A 17,909-nucleotide genomic window follows, 5' to 3' on the forward strand; every position below is an offset into this window, starting at 1 on the left:
ACACCCCTCCAGCCTATGTCTCCCCCCTATGGGGTTTCTTGGCCAGCCTGCTTCCCTGGCTGTTGCTGCTGCTGCTGCTGCTGCTGCTGGAGCGGTGGAGCTGTTTGACACAACGCTGCTACGCCGCTACCGCTTTGCCTCGCTTCTCCTCTCTGCCTCCTGCTTCACACTCTGCTTTGCTGGATAATTACCATCAAGTCTGCCAGAAACAACGGCAGAGGGAAGGAACAGGAGGGGGTAACAAAAAAAAAGAGAGTCTCCACTATCCATTGAGCTGGCTGCTGCATTATATATATATATTTTTTTTTTTTGCTGCTGCTTTCTTAGGCTGCTGGAAAGTGGACCAGGGGACAACTGGACAGGAAGGAGCTCCCTGAAGGAATTTATGCTCCTGTCTTTTTATGCTTCTTCCCTCTGTTCATTCCTGGGACAGAGAGCAGAGGCGGAGAGAAAAGGGAGGGACTTATAGAAGGAACTCAGATTCTGCCTACAGCTCCACAGCTCAGTGTCCCATCTTGCTCCAAAGGCACATAAGTCAAGCATACGCACAGTTACCGACAGCAAGGAGGACAGACTGACCAAGGCACACACTCTTTCACTACAGAGAGACCGGTGGCGTTGGTGTCATGGCGTCAGTGGACAGCGCCGGTCCAAGTGTCTCTGGCCGGCTGAGATCAGGGGATCTACTTCATGCTGGTCTGGCAGTTGCGTTGCTGCTGGGTGAGTTATACTGCTCACTTTACCTCTTATGTGCCATGTCATTCCTCTCTCTTTCACCGTGTCAAACCTTATAGCACAACAAGATTCTATTCCTCAGCAAAATGTCTTCGGGCAAGCTTGAGATTGGGTAAAACCTTATCTCATGAGACTGTGTCCCGAAATAAAAGCAATTATGTTCTATTCTGGTTTGCAATAAAATAAAACTTGCATCTACGTCTTCTGAATTTTTCTTTATGGACATTTTATGCTTTAAAAAAAGTTTAATATGAGACTGAGTGGTGATTTTCGCAGAAAATCATGTTTAATTATTTGTCACATCACGTCTGCTATAGCTGTCTATATCATTAGAATAAAATACTCAACACTACCATAGGTGATGTTTTGTGTTCGAGCATATCAAGGCCAATAACATCCGACGTTGGAGTTGGATTTGAATATGCTGGATATCTGGATGCCTGGTTGCTGGGTTGATTGTGTGACTTGCTAAATGATTCCTTGCGTATGTAGTGAACAAGGCATTGCTTCAAAGAACAGGAACCACGAAGGAAAATGAATAAAGCAAAACTTTCAGCTACCAGAATGTCATAAAGCATGTGTGTTACGTAGCTCATCTCTTGTACATGTGTTTGTATACGTGATATTGTACTGGTGGTAACGTAGTGGTGCAGTGGTGATCTGTGTTTTTGTTAATACCAACCCTCACTCTATCATGGATCCAAATAGTGCCCATCCATCCTTAAAAATATTTAGGCTTTTTATTTATTCTTTTTTAATGTAGTAGTTGAGTTTTATTAAAAAATAGTGCAAAAGAGTGAAGAGCAAAATTTCAGGGCCATCTTTCAGAAAACTGTGTTATAGCATGTATCGTATCATCCTGTCCTTTCTTAGTCAAATAATTCTATGAAAAAGTTTTTAAGTGCACAAAAAACATAATTTTACTTTGAATATTTCTATATCATCATTATCATAAATAAGTATTTTTATTAATTCCTTGACGAGGAAGATGTGCGTCATTTATGTTGTTTAATCAATAAATTACGAGAGGAAAAAGTTGTTTTCTGCACCAAAAACCAATGACTTTTGCTAAATGGAGTCTATTCGGCTGCTCTATGATTAAAATTGAATCATAAAAAAGAGAACACAGAATGAAGTGGCAGTGAACAGTAATGTTCACGGGTGTGAGGTTGAAGTGTGACACAACTGAAGGAAGGCGAGACGTGAGAGTGGTCGAGGGAACAGTGCTTGAGTAAGAAAATGACAAGATAATATAGGTGTGAAACTAAAAGCTAACTTACTCTGTTAATTAGCTCATTTCGGCTGATCCCTGGGCTTCACCCACATCTCCAATTCCAGCAGGGGATCTGAACTGTGATCCACGACGACATGCTTAAGCGCTGTTTGTTACAGTAGCTCAAGAATGCAATATACTTGTTCGCACACGTCACGAGCAAGCATATTGAGGAATGAGTATATCACATTCTAAGTTACATGCACTGAAGATAAATTGAAGACTAAATCATAATACATGAGTGGTATGTAATCTCAGGGACTCTGAATAAAATAAAGTACTTCTACACGTTTACACGATAGATGTGAAACAGTACAATCATTCTGAACATCAGCCATTGACAATTCTATTTTATTTTATTTTTTTAAAGGCTTGAGCTACACAGATTAGTTTCCAAAAGAGTTATCTTTAGTTCTTCTTTGAAGTTTGTAACTATTGCTGTTTTGGAGTTGCATCAGATGTTGTTTTTAACATTATACAGAGTATTCCAGAGCAGGAATAACAAAACACGAGATTTACTAAAGGTAAGCTTGTGGCAGTTTTGAGGACTCTTGAGTTTCATTTTCAAAATGGTTGTTTTGCTGTTCTTATGAATTAAATGCAACATCATGTTTTATTGATGCTTGGAAAGAGCTCGAGCAAGAACTGCTCTACTGGACACATCCACACTGATTTCTGACTTGCAGTCTTGTGATGAACTTGAATGCCGACATCATTCCAAGTTGGCAATTTTGAGCCGAGAGGCAACTGCAAAGCTGAACCATTTGACTCCAAAACAATCCATATTGACCTCTACTTAAAGTCAATCAGTCATGATTATGGTTGTTTTATAGTTGGATGTCTAAAAACCTTTACAAGTGACCTCTGGGTGAAGTTAAAGTTTAAGGGTTAAAAGGTTTGTTTCAACTTTTTACAACTGTTACAGCTCTTTGATTTGACTGCCTGCTTTTTGACCACTGTTAGAACGTGTAGTTTATTTCTATTGGTTCACATACTTAAGCTCTTCGAATATCAAATATTATTAATATTGATCATCAATGTGTTTTTCATGTGTATTTGACAATGTTTGACATTTATTGAAATGTGAGCACACATGTTATAATTATGGGCCTTCTTCAAATCTTTCCCAATCATATCGTACCCGGACATTCTACCATTTTCTAATGACACATATGTTGGCAAAATAAGCCATATACAAGAAAACACAGTTAAAACAAAGCCCTGATCAAAGCATAGCTGTTAATGCTGATTTATAAAGAAAAATCCTGCCTTTTCAACTACTTAACAACACTTTTGATATTACAATCTAAGATAGAAATTGAAACCTGATGTTAAACATGAATGGGCGGCAGGCAGAAGAGCTCCTTCCAAAGAACAGTGGTAATGTTTCAGTCAGTCTCAAAACACCGCTCTTAAAACCAAAATTACTCTATTACCTGAAAATGCTCTTTAGAGGGAAAAAAACCCAACAATGACCATTCATCTCTGGCTTCCAAAGCATTTTCAAGTCCATTTATTGATCCTATGCATAAGCACAGGAAATTACGCAAGCCTTCTGAGTGATGAATAAACTACAGACAGCTACATATGAGTAATATGGTGCAGTGAGAAATGAGAGATGCAGATAAGCAGCAGTCTGGTTGCAACACAGCAATTACCAGTGACATATCATCAGCAGTCAGCATGTAAATGTGATAAGCACGTTGCATGTTGTCATTGGTTTGCATGCCTATCATATTACTTAATCTGGCTCCCTATGTTTACAAACGGTGTCAAGAGCCCGTAACCATTTCCCTGCTCTTCACTTGTGACCCCTTCAGTCTTCAGCCCTTCCTGCACTCCCCCCCACCCCTTCATTAACACCATCTTCTTGTTCATGCTTTTATATTATCCACTCCCCCTCTCTCCTATACCTTTCCAATCACTCCCGACTCTCTTAGTCTTTCTCATAGTGTCCTCAGTCAGCTCTCTATGGGTTCACTCAGAAATACATTAACCCTTCAATCTCTGGCCTACTTAAAGAAAAAAAACCTCACCTTGACAGTCAGCCAAGGACACACACACACACACTCCATTCCCTGCCATCATTGATGAAGATATTGATGTTTCCCAGCTGGGACAAAGAGATATTTGATAGAGAAGCTAAAAATATCATACGTTTCAACCTATTAGTCATGTGTATGCCGACATTTACAAGGACGTACACATGTGTAGCAAAAGCAATCATGCATACAGTAGAAAGCAATGGTACGCAGTCTGTGGGTGTTGTCAGGACAAACTGTAAAGACCGAAGACGAGCAGAGGGAGGAGTGAGGAGATGAAGAGGAAAGTGATAGTATAGGGCAGAGGTGTAAAGCGAGGGAGGTGTGAAGTCTATTTCGAGGCCTGAGGGGGGACACTCCTCTCATGGAAGCGATCACCATTCAGACTGTGATGATAAAGGCAGGCGGCGTAAGCCAGGAAGATCTCACTTGCATGCTTGCTTGCTTTCCTTCACAACATTTATCCCTCTGCAGCACTTGTCACACAGCCAGTAATTATTGATGGAGGGTATAAGTTTATTCATTGTCCTACTCAGCAGAGTTCAAAAGAATTGTTTCAAGCCCGTAAGCCAGCATTTGATACAGTGACTGTCCTGTACCAAAACAGACGCAAACACACACACACACACCAAGTGGTTACTCGCATCTACCCTGTTTTTATTTAGATTTAGTGTCCCTGAGGAGTCAGACCTGAAAGCAACAACGAACAGAATGAATGAGAAAAATGAGAAACAAGCGTCAGAATAAAAGTGCCCAGTGCTGCAAAAAAATACCAAGAGTCCATTAAAAGACAGCAAAACCAGACCCAGAAAAGAACAAGCGAAACCCAAATGACCTGAGATGCTACTAAAAGGAGTCGAGTCAAGATTTCTACAGAGAGGCAGTAAAAATAAGACAAGAAGAGACAACTGTGGAGATGAATCAGAAAAGTAAAAAAAAAAAATGACAAAAAAAACCTGCTAATATTCTTAATTGTGTGCTCAAAATTCACTAACCAGTATGAACACAGCATGCTTTAGAATGAATTTAACAAATCAACTCCAATACTGTAAAACATCGGAGGAGTAGCTCTGCAAAATGTCCCTGATGTAAGAAAATTTAATAAATCTGAAAATAAGATGCAATGTCGGGAAATTATCATGAAGCAGTTTGCACTTAGTTTAGGAAAGAAAGGTCACTTTTGAAACAATGTGCTCCCAAACAGCTTCAAAGTCTCGACCACAATAGGGTAAAATGCAGGCTGACAGAAAAAGTGTAAAGGTTAAAATTGTAAGGATGTATAACAATGATGAAACCAATGGTGTGATTTGGGAAATGGAAGCTTTCAGAAAAGAACACACCCAACATAATTACCTACTCAAGGTGGACACTCATATTGACATACTCATTCCTGAGGACGGCATACCAAAGGTATCTGATATCAATAAGTGTTTGTACCTAAATAAACTACATTCACCAGAAAAAGAAGCAGACGCAGGTCTAGTTATTGGAGCAAACTGTTCAAAATCAAAGGAGCAGTGGCAAATTATCAACCACTGAAAATATTGGTTGGCTCGTCAATGGGCCATTAAGCTTTGTTAATGGACACAATCCAGCGGACACAAAGGGCAAACCCCCTAATTTTACAGTTAACAGGATCTCTGTGATAGAATTTGAGATGTGTTATGATAATAATGATTTCCCAGAAAGAATTTTCACAAGAAGATAAACGTCTCCTGGAGTTTGTTACACTAAACAACAAGTCTAAACAATGGAGAATACAGCACTGGATTGCTGACCAATAACATACATTTCCAGATGTCTAGTGGAATGGCGTCTTATTCTTCAACAAGCTTTACTTGCAAGTCAGCCAACATTAAGGCGTTGGTCACTATGGCAAACGGCACGGACATGAAATCCAACAAGTGTTCAATGAGTTTGAGGTCCTTACTGCTGGCAGGCCATTCCATCTTGGAAAACCCCATGACTAAAAGGTTAGAATGTATGACATGTTTAGCCTCTCTATCAAATATCTCTTTATCCCAGCTGGGAATCATCAATATCTGTATCAATGATGGCAAGGAAAGGAGAGTGCGTGTGTGTGTGTGTGTGTGTGTGTGTGTGTGTGTGTGTGTGTGTGTGTGTGTGTGTGTGTGTGTGTGTGTGTGTGTGTGTGTGTGTGTGTGTGTGTGTGTGTGTGTGTGTGTGTGTGTGTGAGTGAGTGTTGCTCTGTTGTTTGCTATGTTGCCAATCCCACAAATGCATGCTTCCTGACATATCTGGCTCTAAAACCAACAAATGAAAATAATCTACCAAACACAAGAACCCATAACAATTTCATATAGTTTAGACAATTGTAATCAGTCAAACTTATATAGTTAGCTTGTTACAAAAAACAGTCTTTCCACATGTGTAAAGCAAAGTCCAGCAATAATATTGATATGAGGAGAAAAGGGGTTCAATCTCTTGGTCATATAGGCAGACAAAGCAATAAATGGATAGGAGGACAACCCTCATCAGCACCTAAGCCACAGCTGTCTTTATAAAAGTAAATTATTTTAGTTGGACCATAAATCTATGCACTTAATATATTGACCAGCTTTGAATACAATTATCACAATGTCGATGTGCAGAGTGACGGTGAAAGTGGCAACGCATGCCACCTTCATAATCAGTGATCACAAAGTATTACAGAGTATCCAGAGATATCAACACCTCAATTACAATAGAAGGCAGTGCGTACATCCTTGCTGACTGAGTGAGATTCCATTGTTGTTCCAATGAGTGTTTATTGTTTCTATAGATGTCTTCACAGAACTGCAAAGCCGGTGGTGCAACATTCTTACACATAAGTAGATGCAAGCTCACCATGGACACATAGGCACGCATGTACAGCAGTGCTCTCTACACTGTGTCCAAGTGTAATGTGATCCTGAGCAGGTCAGTGCGCACCAGAGCATTTATAAATAGACCCCAAGCGTGTGAGAGACATCAAAGCAGCTCTCTGGGAATTACACCAGCTGTCATTGCAAAATCAATACAACCTGCAAAGCAGAATCCAAACACGAGGTGCAAAACAGATTTCTTCTTGAGAAATTATAGATTATTATTTTTAATTACAGAAGAAATACTAAAGTAGGGACGCCTTTTTTTCTTTTGTTTTGGATAATCATTGCTGTTGAGTGTGACATTGTGTCAATAATACATCTCCGTCTTACACAGAGCCTTGCCACCTGGTTAATGGGCTGAAAGACACTAAAAATACTGACAGAGATACAGGCGAATGCAAATATTTTAGGAATATACTACGATAGCGAAAAGCAAGCTGCATACTGTGAACTCTTCTTAGAAATCTGATGATTTCACCCTGTGCCCATGACTTGAGCAGTTCAGCACTTGGTTGTTGTGATTATCCACAAATCAACCAGGGTTTGGAACAAGATTAATCTCCAATGGGAAATGTTTACATTGTTTTAAGTACTTTTTCTTTTTTCCAACAGGTGCATGGAGTGTTGGTGGGCTTGAGGTTTCGACAGGTAAAGTGTCTTCAATCGAAGCAATAAATGGCTCCACAGTTCTGCTGCCCTGCACCTACTCTTCTTGTATTGGCATCAGAAACCTCTACTTCAGATGGCAGTATAATGACAATGGAACCCTTTTGAAGGTACAACATGCACACAAAAGTGACGCAACTTGGGTACAATGTAAATACAGATACAGAATACCCTTTTTCTGATCTTTCCTGTTGCATGCTGGAAAACATGGCCATTTGAACACACATAATCACACCATTTACACTGTTAATCTAACTACATTTGTTTGCATCTGTAGTATTGTGATGCAGAAATCCCTCAGGAGGGCGTGGAGCCAAACGTGCAAGTGTTCCACGACCGTGTGGAGTTTGTCGGTTCCTCAAAGACAAACAACATTTCCATCTTGTTGTGGAACATCACCTTTGAGGATGATGGAGACTACATCTGCTTTGCCAGAAACCAAAAAGAGAAGAATCGCAACCACAGTGCTGTCTTCACTCTTACAGTTGTGAACCAACGTATGTCACAGAACCACAGGCACACAAATATATAACATTCTCTTTTCAACCACACATGTTTTTTGGGGTTTTTTTGTCACCATTTTATCCCAAAGCTGTGTTCTACTGGTAGTACCTGAAGTTACTTTTTGAACTTCTTCCCCTGGATTGATTACATTATCTACCTGTCCTTGTGTTTTCCTCTGTTCCCCTTTTCAGTGAAGGAGGTTGACAATACTTTGACGGTCATCATTGTCTCAGTGGTCGGTGGAGTCATTGGATTAGGGATCATTGTCATGGTGATAAAGGCCTTGGTTGTACACTTCCTGCTGAAGGATGACGAGAAGAAGTGAGTAGTTCACTGTTTAGTACAGAAACAGATTTTAAAATAAACAGAGAACATGCTCAGACTGCAAGTAAGTCTTTGGTAAAGCTTTGAACATTGGCGGACTGAGTGTCTGTTGCCCTGAAAGAGTAGGGGGTCATCTGCTCACTACACTGAAATTTTTTTATCTGAGAAGTAAATTTAACTTGATTGAATCTGTGAAATAAACAATGAAAATTCAAGATAGTATCTTTACACAAATATATGTAGTGTTGAAGTAAAAATATTTTTTTCAATATCTAAGACAGTCCATTTTCGGAATATGATTAATTTATGTAATTTAAGGCAATCTTATTAAATTCAACCTATCCTTAGTGACTCATTTGGTATTTCAAAATGCCAAAAACTACAATACCCATAAGCCATCAGTATTTCCAAGTACCACATATGGATAGAATGAAGATACGGATAGAGATAGGTGATAATGATAACGAACACTATTAAACGTACACTTTATTTTATGCAGACGGATCTAAGAATCTTGAGACTGGAAAAACACTAAGTTCCCTTTACTAAGTAAGCAATTTAAGCAAAGAACAATCTTGCTTGATCCACATAAAATTCATTATGCGAACTGTTGCCTTATTTTTTTTCTTTTAAGTAGATCTAATGGAATATTATGTTGACACTGAAACCAAAAGTGAAAGTGAACAAATGTGCACAACCACTAAGAAATGTTGTAACCTATGTGCACCCAGTAACCGAAGTTGTTAAGATGAGGGTGACGGAGTTGCGAACAGTTTACCTCCAATCAAAGTTTATAGAAATTGCAGCGTACAAAGTGATCACTGCAGAGGCAGCCATGTGTTGTCGCCCACATCCCGCACATATAGCACATCCCCACAACTTCCAGCCTGAGCTTTAGCCCCAGTCCAGCCTGCACAACTTGTATGTGCATATTTCTCCTCTACATGTACACATCTTGACCTTTGTCCTTCCTGCCCTTTGCAGTAAAGAGTGCCTGGTGAGCTCCTCAGGGAATGACAACACAGAAAATGGACTTACAGGAGCCAAAGCTGATAACAAAGGGACACCAAAGGCTTGAGCAAAATGTAAAGTATGTCTGTATGTTTGTATATATGTTAGACAAATGTACACACTCAGAGAAAAAGCTGTTAACAGTGGATTGTTTTATCCTGCTAGTGGCTAACCAATACAACCTGTAAATGGCTATTTTAAATCATGCTTGAGATTTGGGAAGTGTGACATATGCATAGGCCTGGATCACTCTCTCGCTTACATTATCGCCCACGTGTTTTATGAAGTACTGCCATTGTTGTTAAATCCTGCTCTGCCTCGTACTGAACCAAACATATTTTATCCTGTAGTGAAGCCTCCAACTTTATTTGTCAATTCCAAACATTCATTATCTTAATCAAGGTACAGCTTCCCAAAATATTCTGAATTGGTCGATTGTTTACTATTATGACATTATTTTTATTATTATTATTATCATACTTTTAATATATTAATTTCGCAACCTTGTGTTGAAGGAAAATGTTTGCATAAAGCAGTTTTCCCATTATCTCCCATCTATTTATTCAATTTAATGATTTTTGTGATGTTTTTGGTTGATACACTAAAACATGTTGGATTTATGGTTCACAACTCTAGAGTCAAATAAAGATGTCCAGTTACACATTCCAAAATCTATCTATGAATTTCCATAAAGTCATCTGAAGAAGAGCACATCTCTAAAAGTTTATATTACATACAGGATACAAATGTGGATGATCCAGAAGACTATTAGAGGCTTCCACGAGTTTTTATCACAAATGAAAGCAAACTTTTTTCTCACTTTATAAGAATAGTGTAAATAAAATCTTAACCTGCTTGTGAAATGGCATTTTAACTAAGAAAATTGGCTGCCATACAATCTGCTCAGCTCCTGAGTATCAAATGACTCATTTTGTTTGTTCTTTAAAAGTCTTTGAAAGCTATTTTTTTCTGACCTTTATGCCTCGACTTTAACCTCTGCAATACCAGCTTTCATGTCTGCCGCTAGTTTCTGGTTGGACACACTATTCGGGTGTTTGGTTCAGTGTAATGCTAGTGGGAGAGTTTGATGGAGCATGGCGAGTGAACAGGGCGTCTTGTGGCGACTGAAGGATCCAGTTCTGCACAGGTTCTATTATTTTGCTTTAGATAAACACAGGTGCCTGTTTTGCTTCTGCTCTCACTGCTCGTGGGAGGATAAAAACACAAAAAAAGTATGAAAAAAAAACTAAACCTACCCCTCATCAGAGACAATCCCCAGACTACCCAGCTCCCTCTAGAAAGGAATGACCTTAATCATGCTGCTTCTGACAAATAACCAATGCATTCTTAGCATGTGCGCATTTTATATAACGTCATATAAGTATATGTTGCACCACAGTACAGGAACGTGTCTGTGTGTCTCTGTATGGTCCCATTCACCCCTCCACCTCAGCCTGAAGTGTCAAAGCTCTGTCAATGCCCCTTCCTGCACAGCTGCAACCTTTTTCAAAACGCCTTCATTCGGGTGATTTCAAAGAAACATTCAGACCTTTGGCCTGCATTAACTTTCAAGGAACTGAAGATGATGGACTCAGTCACTTTTTCTCTTAATCAATATGTAAGAACCTTTTACTAACTCTAAGTATGAGTAATAGATCTTAAAAAGTATAGGAAGGGTTTAAACTTTAAAGAGTCAGCACCTTACATATATCACATCAGCAGCATATATTGAAGGTGGCGAGAACAACAAATGCTCTGTTTGCTTCCATAATACTGCACAGGTAAATGGACGCACTCCGGCTTGCTGCCCACTCAAGAAAACATTTGACCAATATGCTATATTGCAAATGTGCTCGAGGCCAGATAAGAAAATCAAATATAAAAGAACATCTATTGATACAACCTCAGTATTGCAGGCAGCACAGCAGTGAGAGATGACTGCATAAGAATGTACAGATTGTCAGGGAACAAATGTAAAATACTACTTTAATTTGATATAAAGTTACAAAAATGTTTCAATCTCAATTTAAAAAAAGAAAAGAAATTATGAGTATTCCACTAGGCCAGTGGTAAGTCATGGTTAGCCATCAATGGTATGCTACCTAAGTTTACAACTGGTCCACATTTTTATTGTCATTAATTCCAGGGTTAAGACTGGATGACAACTGGTGGCTGTGACTGTATCTAGAAACTATGAACATCGAAAATAATGGAGTTGTGGTGCGAACCAGTGTTTCAGGGTTAAAGCTCATGGTGTTCAAGGGATTTCTTAAGACTACATTGGCAAATATAGGAACATAAACACAGTGATATATATGAATGTAACGGATAAAACATGTCCAATTTAAGGATTTATGTTACTTTTGGTTACTTTTTTTTTTTTTTTTTTACAAACCATGTAAAGTCCACAAGGCTTCATGGATTCATCCTGTAATAGAATAACAGGGGAGAAGTTGGTGCTAAAATGCACGCTGGGAATTGGAATGCTCTCTGATAGCCGCTGACAGATAGAGGTCACCTCGGTGAAGAGGGCAGACATGATCCGCCCCACCCAGACACATAGTTACCATAGCTGTAACAGCTGAGAGCCACACACACACACACACACGCACACACACACACGCACACACACACACACAGAAAGTAGAACACTTGCCTTGCATACAAACCATACAGCACTTTATCAGTATTCAAAGTGGCTTCGTAACACAGAAGCGCAGCTAAACCCTCACAGTCCTCCTTGTTTTTGATATTTTATGATATCGCACCAGCGTTCATGAAAAAGCAAACATTTGTACATTAAGTACAACTATATCTGACAAAAACTGTGTTGACATGGTTTTAGCCATTAAGTACACATTGTTTTACTGGAACAGAGGTCTATGACAAGTTTTATTTTATTTTTGTAATTGTTCACTTCTGTCAGCCTGACGCTCTCTGTTGCTGGAGTGCATTTTCCTTCTTGCTTTCAATGGAAGCAATAAGATGGACATCAGATTATGCAATAACCTGTTATAAGGCACTTTATAGACGTGTCTGGACCGGCTGGCTTTTCTGTCTGTCCAAGGCACTGTTCATCGTACTGATGTATGTACCTACACTACACAAATGTATCTCATTTGAACTAATGCATTTACATTAGGATCATATATCTACATTAGACAATTTACCTGTACTGGATCAGTCTACTTATGGTCCCATTTACACTTGGTATGAACTTCCTGGACTACTGGAAGTGGAATATTTAAGCTCAATATCCTCTGACATAATGTTCAATTCTTTCCTCCACGTTTCATACGGACTGACACTCTGATTCATCTTTAGTGTATCTACATTTTAATAGTCTGATGTTGCTATGTATTCCCACCAATTTAAAAAAAAAAATTGCTTTATGATATTGGTGTTTCATTCCTCATTTAATCTATTTTGTCTATTTGAAAGCTTCTTCGTTGAAATCTGAAGGTTAAAGTACTAGAATGTGTCAAAGAGTCGGCTTGTGGAATAAGAGCATTTTTACATGTTTTTATTATGACAACATGTGTTGCAACCAAAGCAAACAATACAAAGAGTTTATCGTGTATGTTTTTTGACATGTGTTCAGCAAAATGTCATCTTCTGTACTGGGAGGACTTAAACATTAAGAATTTCGAGATGCACTGATTTGATCAATACATCTCGAGTGTCTCATGAGTGTCTCACTGTTTCATGTAGTGAGATTTTATTGAATAAATGCATACAGTGTTCATTTTTAGAAAGGTGAAGTACAATGTAGGCCCATCGCCAATTTTTGCCATTATTTCAAAGGGAATTCTATTGCCCTGTATAAATGGGATTAGGCCTTCTCTATGTTCGTGGAACTAGGGTAGTGATTAATGTGGGGCGTGTACTGAAACTTCTAACACTGTAACTGAAAATGTGCACTGATCGTGGTGACGCAGTACCCTTGTTATTATGTGAAAATGTGAATGTTATGGACATATGGAAGCAACAGACACACACAAACCTGCGACCATGTGATGATCCCTTTGTAAAAAAGGGTACATGTCTACATCCAAAGTCTTCCGGTAGGCAAAAGCAATATTGTGGAGGTGGTCTGTCTATCAATGTACTATTGTGATGCAGAGAAAAAATACAATGTGTAGTTTCATGCAGGGATTGTGATGCATAACAGTGTATTTGTGGCCACATTTCCCGTGGTTTGGTCCATAGATTGTTTTTGTTGTTATTGTTGTTTGTTTTGTTTGAAATTCTCAATATCTTCGTTTAAGTGTTCTTAAGGTAACGGTTTCATCTCGTGACTCGTTCTCTGAAAAATCCCTCATACCAAAATCTTCCCTACAAATCTGCCATATAGAAACCAAGAGAGTGTAAGAGTGAATTGCTGTTTCCATGGCGTTGGCTAAATGTTACAGATATAATAATGCTGAGTGACACAAAGTATTGATGCAGATCAAGCTGTAGTACATTCACGTCGTAATAGGGTATGGAATCATCAAATCACGCAGACTGATTCAATGTTTAAGATTTTATTTTCTCTGTGGGTATATCTATCCGTCTTATTTTCCTGTTCTGATGCTCACATGAGCCTTGAGGTCAGGCGAGTGCTTGAAGAGATTGCAGCAGTACTGAGTGTGCACCAGAGTGTGCAGTATCAAACGCTCCTCTGCAGTGGTGCAATACAGCACAATAAATACAGGTCGACTGCCACCCAGTGGCAAATCTCTCAAACATCTCACAGTGCTTGCCACTGACACACACAACTTACATTGATCAGAGCTACCAGGAATGAATGGACATGTCATATTAATACTAATGTTGAGTTACAGGCTTTTGTGAATCGAACTAAATAATGAATGCAGTCCAGATAGTTAAACAAGGTTGTGTGTAATTGTTGCAACTAGTTTACACAGTGGAAATAGTTTGACCATTGAAAACAAATCATAATTTCGTTCATTGGCTCTCAGTGAAGGATGGCAACATTTCACAAGGGATTAAATCTATGAGGAAATAGAAATATCGATTTTTTTTTTCTACAAATGCCCCTCTTTAGTGAGATCTTTGACAGTGGTGGCTGCAGTGAGCTTAAAAATAGAAATAGCAGTGATAATGAACAAAAAAAAATAGGTGTTGGGTAATCTGATTGACCACTATGATTCCTTAGAGTTAGTATTGCTCTTACTGCCAGAGCGGCTGAAACTCATACTGCCAATCCAAGAGTCTCATGTCTGCTGTTGTTATAAAACTTTTAAAATGTCACACAACTCTCTTAGTACACCTAAACTTACTGCAACATATATTTCCGTCTACTGCTGTACTACTGACATTTCAATGTTAAAACTGTGTATGGTATTGCTCTGTACGACTTCTGTATGTGTAGCAGCTGAAACTCACACTGCCAAGCCAAGAGTCTGCTCTCTTCCTCCCACATTCCACATCGCGGCTGCAATGATTCGTCATATTCTAAACTAATAGAAGATAAACTTATTCACTAACAATTTTAATACGTTTTTAGATGTTCTAATCTTTTCTTTTTTTTCTTGGAGTAAAAAAATGCCGTGGGCTTACATTCTCAACTTATTTACTATGTTTGCTTACTGTCTTACATCATGAAAAAAAAAAGTTTCAAAAAAATGATTTGCTGACCAAATAAAGCACAACACTTAATCGCTGTGTGCTTTGGGAGATGGAGATAAGACAACTTCAGATGTTTTTCGATGTTTTATAAACATATTCTTATTTAAATTTCTAGAGAAAAATCATAGGAAAATATATAAATTAAGATTGTGACTAATTTCAGGGGGAGTCGCAAATCAACACCAGTGAGAAGATCGAAACAACACGCTTATGTCAGTTTTAATAAAGTTCAAAACAATCTGATCCAAAGGGACGATCAAAGATGAGAAATGAAACAGGAGCAACATGCTCTCACTCTGGCACAACATCAAGTGTTTCCACTGTGAGATGTGATCCACGTCGTGGTCTGTTATGCGCCGGTATGACGCCACACCGAGCAAAACTGCCTCCGATAACTCTTCAGAGAGACGATGTCGTACACCAAGGCCAACTTAGCAAAAGGTTTGAATAAAAAAGCACAGACGAATGCTGACCTCTCCACATGTTCTCGCTGCAGTCCTGCGTTTTAAACTGTGTCACTGTTTTTACACGTCGAGAGTAAAATCAACTCTTTTAATAAACACAACAAATTCATTCAACAGAAACACATTATATTCTAAGTCAACGATGTTATTATGGATTCTAGTATTTTATAGTTAGGTAAAGTCTTGCTGTAAAATCCAGTATTTTGCTTACGTCACTACAGGTTATTCAACGTGCACACAGGCAAAACAATTCTGCTACTCCCCAGTTTTCCTCTATCAACCTCCCCGAGAATGTTCAGCTGTTTGTCTGTGTCTGTGACTATGTTGCTCATGTTCCCTCCATGACTATGCACCTCAAAAATTTTGACTTGTTAAAAAAATACATACTGGAAATAAAACGCTGATTGTATTTCTGAGAGCGCCGCTCAAAGTCTCCCTGCGTCTTTTGTTCAGCCTGAAAGAGTTTCACGTGAAGCATCCCGACCACAGGGCCGAGGGAATGCGCTTCCTCAATTTGGGATTGTAATGACTTCTTTGTGTGTGTTTATCATAAGAATATTCTAATATGATTGATTTTGCATTTTACTGGTTAGAAAGTCTGCAATGTCTCAGAACTGTCTCGATGGCTTCTCAATTCTTCAGGTGACAAAGGTCAACACGTCAGTCTGGATTTCAGCCAAGTTCATTTCCTCGTCTGACAGCTCACAAACCTTTACCATGAGCTCCAGTTTGCTTGAAGTCTTGGTGACAAAATAATTGTTGGACTGGAGGGAAACGCCTTAGGCTTGGATAACTGTTGATCGACTGCTGCACAAGTGAAACAGTTACAATTACTCCAAATGTTGAACTATGAGTAAGTAATGCTACATGCATGCAAACTGCAGACTGAATTTTGACCATTGAGTCTGGGGATGTTCACTTCTGAAATAAATTCAACTTTTACCTGTGGATTTGATCAGAATGAATGGATGAATCATCATCTGGCTGAAGTAGTTCTTGTTCTTGTTCTTGTTCTTCTTCTTGTTCTTCTTCTTCTTCTTCTTCCTCTTCTTCTTCTTCTTCTTCCTCCTCTTCTTCTTCTTCTTCTTCTTCTTCTTCTTCTTCTTCTTCTTCTTCTTCTTCTTCTTCTTCTTCTTCTTCTTCTTCTTCTTCTTCTTCTTCTTCTTCTTCTTCTTCTTCTTCTTCTTCCATCCGTGAATGTTGCATTAGCGCCATCTGCTGGTTCTCACTGCTCCTCAGCCCTCGGGGTCTTCATAACGTGGATTTTGAGGACAGGGCGGAAGAAAAAGTGACAGACATATGTAAAAAAAATAATAAAAAATCTGTAAATACACCAAAGAAACAGATAACAAGCTACATCAAAACAATAGAAATACAAAATGAAATGTTGAATCTTGAATATTTTCACAAACTTAACCATCAGTGACATATGGTTTTGAAAGAGACATTTCAAATGGCAAGGCTTAGAGAAAATCTTCATGACTGACATACTTTTCAAGGCGTTCCTGCAGTTGAAACACGTTTTCTGACAAGTTTTACTTCTTCATAGTATTCTGTCTCGCTGCAGACATTCTGCTGCAGATATTTTGGCCAGAGTCACTTTTTCAGGGCTTTGCTGTCTGCACATTCTGGATGAAAATAACAGCAAACTGTTTACAGTAAAAAGTTAGAAACAGCACTCAGACCAGCGGCATCAAATTTTTCAATACAATCTGTTTGAATCAGTGCCGTCACCCAACATCATAGAAAGAATAAACTATAATATAATAGAGAAATTAATTAGTTATATTTATCCAATGTCTCCACTATGAATACATTTCCAATTTAACTTAAACAATTTCGACTTCTTTTTAATTGAAAATTGGTGAATTTGTGCATTTTTGATTAAATTTTTGTGAAGAGACACATACAAAACTCACAACTAATATTGTGAGCATTCACAATATGATGTATTGTCCCAAATTTAGGAAAAGAAGGCTCAGCATGAAGTCATACTTCCTATGCCAGCTTAAGAAATGTCCCCATTTGATTGAAGATGATGGTGACCTTAAAAACTACCATAATTGAATCCATACTCCTCCTGGATTGCAGCAGATGACCCTGGAAAAAGGCTTTGGTCCATTAGAACCAGGACCTCGTGAGACCAGAACAATATCTTCTTCGTTGCAGTCAGACTGCAGTGACCCGACTCCCCCCAGTTCACACCTCCACCTAACCCAGGACCTGTTTGTGCACATATGTAATTAATTCATACATAAGCTTTAAAACTACCTCTTTCAACTTTCTAATTTTTTGGTTTACGTTGTGGGTTTTTTTTTGGACCATATTTCAAAAACACTTCCAAGACCTGTAAAATGTTCATGGTACATTGCACATTATGGTACTTTTA

The 17,909-nt window shown here is 38.7% G+C and overlaps 1 protein-coding gene across 2 annotated transcripts; it reads left to right on the forward strand.

The window, feature by feature from the left end:
- Positions 1–454: 454 nt before the first annotated feature.
- LOC308138204 (sodium channel regulatory subunit beta-4-like) lies at positions 455–15,938 on the forward strand. Of its 2 annotated transcripts, none has more exons than XM_080507224.1 (5): positions 455–720; positions 7,530–7,693; positions 7,861–8,080; positions 8,279–8,408; positions 9,396–15,938. In XM_080507224.1, the coding sequence occupies exons 1-5, from the start codon at positions 627–629 to the stop codon at positions 9,487–9,489; spliced, it is 702 nt and encodes a 233-aa protein (XP_080363350.1). In that variant the 5' UTR covers positions 455–626; the 3' UTR covers positions 9,490–15,938. The 2 variants fall into 2 exon arrangements, with proteins under 2 accessions (XP_080363350.1, XP_080363351.1); XM_080507225.1 differs by having other exon boundaries at positions 8,279–8,412; positions 9,401–9,485.
- Positions 15,939–17,909: the final 1,971 nt, after the last annotated feature.

The sequence above is a fragment of the Blennius ocellaris genome (genome assembly GCF_963422515.1).
Source record: "Blennius ocellaris genome assembly, chromosome: 2".
NCBI lineage: Eukaryota > Metazoa > Chordata > Actinopteri > Blenniiformes > Blenniidae > Blennius > Blennius ocellaris.

Coding starts and splice junctions, on each gene's coding strand:
- LOC308138204 (XM_080507224.1), top strand. CDS start 627: ATGGCGTCAGTGGACAGCGCCGGTCCAAGTGTCTCTGGCCGGCTGAGA. Junction 8,081..8,278: donor TCTTACAGTTGTGAACCAAC/GTATGTCACAGA, acceptor TCCCCTTTTCAG/TGAAGGAGGTTGACAATACT. Junction 8,409..9,395: donor CTGAAGGATGACGAGAAGAA/GTGAGTAGTTCA, acceptor TGCCCTTTGCAG/TAAAGAGTGCCTGGTGAGCT.